Consider the following 5,197-nt stretch of genomic DNA (forward strand, 5'->3'; position numbering starts at 1 on the left):
CCAACCTTGAGGTTAGCAGCCCGACTCATAACCACTACGCTACCAGAGTTCCGTACTATATCTATAGAGTCTATGTAGCATATTGTTGCTGTTAGTTGCTGTCAAATCATTGTTCATCTCACAACGACCCCAGGTGACAGGGTAAAACTACCTGTAGGGTTATTCCACCACTCCCATACCCACCTTCAGTTCCCCAACATCCCCACAACCACTTAGGTTCCGATAAGCCCCCTTACCCCTTCCAAATGTCATGAGACTGCCTGTATCCTAACTCTTGATGCTCCCCCACCTGGTACACAAGCCTCATTTCTAGAGACGACATTCTTGTCCTGATTTAAATCTTTGTTCGAAACAAATCTCCTCAACTAAGTCTTACCAGATGCCTTCATTAGTAAGTCAGCCTTCATTTTCTGAACTGTAGCACTTTTTCATACAGTATTGTCTGATACTGTATGACTCTGTATCATTTGCTGTGTTTTTTTTTAACGGACTTGTTTATATGTATCACATATAAGTTAAGTTTAGACTTGGTTGCAAAAATGGTAAAGAGGAAAGTGGATATTTGGTAGATAATTAACACTCTCTGCCACAGTCCACCCCTTTGGCTACTTACTATATGCCCATTTATAATCCTCTTCTGTTAGAATTCAATTTAATAGTAAATGTCAGAAAATCTAAAATATTAACAAAAGAACAAGATGACTGAGGTTGGATTCAGAGCCGAAATGGAGACGGTATTGGTTATCAAAGACCCTGTTCCTTCTAACATTCTGCTCCAGCATCTTCAAAGGTCCCTATTGTTTCTATGGTCTCCAATGACTCATCATATGCACATCCCAAACATCAAGAGTAGAAAGAGAGGGATAAGGTCATGTCCCATGCCTTTACAGACAACCTCCCAGAATTTACTGATATTTGTAGCTACATCTAACTCCAAGGAATGATGAAAACACAGTCTTTCAGCTCAAAATGAAGACACACTGATGGAAGGGTAAGGATAAGAACAGATACTACCTAGATAAGAAGTAGTCTTTGCCATACATTATTTTTCCCTAAAGGATTCTAATCTTGTTTAAAGCATGGACTATGCCTAATTCATTTGTGTATCTCCCTGCATTCATTCATGGAGTCCTGGCGTGGCACTGTAGAATACGCACTGGACCATAAGATTCATTTGAACCATGAGGTCCATGGTTCAAACCTACCAGCCATTCCTCAGAAACCCTATACAGGGTCACTAAGAGTTGGAATTGACTCCACCACACTTAACAAGAACAGCATTCATTCAATTCAATAGTCATTGGCTGTAGCTACATTTACTGTGTGTAAAGCTCTTTGCTAGATACTGGGGATAAACAGAAAGAAAAAGAAAAAGGATAAAATCCCGATATCCATGGAACTCTCAGTATCACAAAGAGGCAAATATGAGAAGGGTCAAAAAGACTCTGGGCAATGGAATTTGTCATGAATTTTCAAAGCATCCCCATGTGTAAACAGGAAATGACGATGAGTACAGAGAATCACCGATGCTCAGCACAGAGCCACCATTCATCCTAGGCATCGTGCAAGGGTCTTCAGAGGAGTTGACAATGGGAGCTGAGTTACACAACACTCCAGCCATGTGAATTTAATGAAATAAATAACTCATTAATGATACAGTCAAGTTGTAAGTGAGTGCGTGGAACTAAGAATGCGGAATGCTTCTAGGCACCACCTGGACACAGGAGATCGTGGACATGATCCAAAACGACGGGGATGTGGAGAAGTGCCAGAGGGCCAGCACGTTTGACCGACAGCCTTTCATTGAGTGGACGCTTCCCCCACCCCTCAACTCAGGTAAGTCTTCCCAGCTAACACCAACAGGGCTGAAATCACCATTCTGGGCCAGCCTGAATCTAGAAGGGGAATAATTTTCATAATCAGCCTTCTTGAAAATATTTTCAGTGGACACTGGGCAGGTGTTTGAAGGATGTCAGATCAAAATATTTACTTCTCCTGAGAAAAGACTTCAGATTTCTTTCCTAAAAGGTATGATCCAATAGCTCCAGAAAGCGTATTCCCTACTGTTGATTGGCGCTTGAAAGAATCCAGTGGATGGAGGATGGAGGACTAGTAGCATCCGGTGATTCACAACCATATCCTGTATCCTTATGCTAGCCTCTCAGGAGAATCTGTTTTCGAATATACGTTATCTATAGCCTATCTACCAGAAAGTCAAGGAAACACGGCTACAGCTCATACTGACCGACTTATTCTGACTCATTCAGGGTTTCTGATGCTGTAAACCTTTATGGGAAGAGAAAGCCTCATCTTTCTCCCATGGAGCAGCTGGTGGGTTTAAAATGCAGACTTTGTGGTTAGCAGTCCAGTACTCATCCTACATTACATATAGGATCATGATAACAAATATTTGATTTCACACCAAAGACACTAAGAAATATGAGGCATAGCCAGCATCCTAGAAAATTCTGTCATCAAACTGGGAACGAATGATGTATTTTTTTATAAATTGATCAGTAACAAGTAGTGGTAGCTTTTGCAGTAGGAGACAACTCTATGGTGAAAGAGACCTGAGCTTTGGAATCTAGAGTCAACATTCAAATGCTAGTCTGAATTCTTACCTGGGTGGCCTTAAATAAATGATTGAATCTCTCCAAGCCTTTTGTTTCTTCCTTTGTAAAATAATAATGCTTACTGATGTGGTGCTGTGGGGTAAAGCATTGGACCACAAGGTCAGTTTGCATCACAAGGTTGACCATTCAAACTCACCAGCTGCTCCTTGGAAACCCTATACAGAGTCACATTGAGTAGGAAACAAGTCAATAGCAGTTAGTAACAACCCTGACAAATGTCTTAGAAACACAGGCAGTGCAATGTTAAACACTCATCTGTTAGGCACAAGGGCTACAGTTAGAAACCACCAGCAGCTCCAGGGAAGTAAAGATCTGGCCATTGATCACCTCCTGTAACCATGAGGACTGCAGACCAGGAAACTTTCTGGCGCGGTTCTACTCCGTCATATATAATGACTATGGGTGGGAACCATCTTGACAGTTCAAAACAACAATATGTATTAGAAATATGTTATTGGTTGAACCGATTAATCTAGCACCATTTGTTGAAAAACAAATATCCTTTCTCCTATAACAACTCTGTCAAAAACCAAAGAACAGTAGTGTTGTGATTCAGTTCTGTTAGTCAGTTCCAACTCAATAGAGATCCTGTATGGAATTTCCAAGGAGCAGCTGGTGGGTTTGAACTGTCAACCTTGTGATTCACACACAGTCCAGTGCTGATTCTACAGTGCCACACCAGGAGTCCATACAGCCCTATAAATACGGATATATATCTGGATTCAATAGTCTCTTCCTTCCAAACATATGGCTCTCACTATCCAAATACTGTCCTGTTTTGATCACACAGTTTTATAGTAACTTTTGAAGTCAGATAGTATAAGTTCTCCAAAATTGTTCTGATCTTAGTTATTTTAACTTCTAGGTGCTTCGTTTATCAGTGTTTAAAGAAAACAATGACCTCTGATATTTTGAGTGGAATTAAATGGATCTGTTCATGAATACATTTCTTAAAAAATAAAAACATTGAGTCTTCAGATCTAAGAATGCAATTTATCTCTCCAATTATTTAGGATTTTAATTATTGTAGTTTTCATATATAGATCTTGCATATCTTTTGCCAAAATTGACTGTATTTTTGTTCTTATGCTATTGTAAATATTTTTTTTATTTTACTTTTCAATTCTATTTTGTAAGTATATAAAAATACAACTCATATTTATATTTTACCTTGTATCCTACACCCTGGTTTATTATTCTAGTGGCCTTTTTGTAGATCCTACCAGATTTCTTATGTAGACATCACGTCTTGTGTGGATAAAGACATTTTTTTTTTTTCCTTTCTAATCTGGATAATCTTTATTTCTTCTTACCTTATTGCAGCAGCTAGAAATTCCAGTACAATGTGCAACCGAACTCATAAGAACAGATATGTGTATCTTCTTCCTGCTCTTAGGAGGAGAAAATCACCATTGAGTATGGTGTTAGCTGTGAGACTTCCGCAGATGCTCTTCATCGGTTTGAGGACATTTGCCTAGAGTTTTTAGACTGGGTTTTGTTAAATGCTTTTAAGTTGGGAATTTAATTCATTTATTTTCCCTCATTCTTTCTTTTGTTTAGGGCTATACATGTTCCTCTGATCACTGTTTTAAATGAATTTGGTTTGGGTTTTGTTTACCACAAAGATTTTTATGAGCTATTTTCAATTTCCAGGTGGAAAGGTTTTTTCATATTTTTAGTTTTGTGTGCAATATCTTTTATTACACTGTGAGCAGAGAATGTTATCCGTAATACTCCCTTTTTAAGACACTTAACTTCATGAGACCTACAAGGGTCATTATGTATGACCAGCTTCTGGGAATTTTCCTCATGCCATTAAAAAGTTATAGGCTCCATTATCAAAAATACCTACCACATTGCTTATGTTATTTCAATTTCTTTCATCCCATTTTTCTGCACTTGACCTATCATGTACTGCAAGTATTTTGCTAAAGTATCCTATTAAGTAAAATACTTACTAATGAAGATCAAAGACCACAGCCTTGCATATGAGTTACATCTCAATGTAAAGAAAAAAAAAGTCCTCACCACTGGACCAATAAATAGTATCATCATAAATGGAGAAAAAGATTAAAGTTATCACAGAGTTCATTGTATTCAAATCTACCATCAACACTCATGGAAGTTGTTGTTGTTGTTAGGTGCCATTGAGATGGTACTGACCCATAGCAACCCTATGCACAGCAGAACGAAACCCTGCTTGATCCTGGGCCAACCTCACTATTGCTGCCACGCTTAAGCCCATCGATGCTGCCACTTGGCCAATCCATCTCGCTGGGGGGTCTTCCTCTTTTTCTCTGACACTCCACCTTACTAAACATGATATCCTTCTCCAGCGACTGGTACCTCCTGACAATATGTCCAAAGTATGAAAGATGAAGTCTGGTCATCCTGGCCTCCAAGGAGCACTCTGGCTGCACTTCTTCCAAAATGGATCTATTGGTTCTTTTGGCAGCCCATGGTACTTTCAATATTCTCCTCCAACACAATAACTCAAAAGCATCAATTCTTCTACAGTCTTCCTTATTCACTGTACAGCTTTCGCATACATATGAAGTTATTGA

The 5,197-nt window shown here is 39.0% G+C and overlaps 1 protein-coding gene across 1 annotated transcript in view; it reads left to right on the plus strand.

Moving 5' to 3' along the window:
* Window positions 1-5,197, plus strand: part of LOC102824291 (sulfotransferase 1C1-like) — a 27,478-nt gene that overhangs the window by 2,496 nt on the left and 19,785 nt on the right. Inside the window, exon 2 of the mRNA XM_006873031.1 lies at window positions 1,708-1,836. Coding sequence (XP_006873093.1) covers window positions 1,708-1,836 — 129 coding nt within the window. The remainder of the gene's footprint in view (window positions 1-1,707; window positions 1,837-5,197) is intronic.

Source organism: Chrysochloris asiatica, unplaced genomic scaffold (genome assembly GCF_000296735.1).
Source record: "Chrysochloris asiatica unplaced genomic scaffold, ChrAsi1.0 scaffold00220, whole genome shotgun sequence".
NCBI classification, from domain to species: Eukaryota; Metazoa; Chordata; class Mammalia; order Afrosoricida; family Chrysochloridae; genus Chrysochloris; species Chrysochloris asiatica.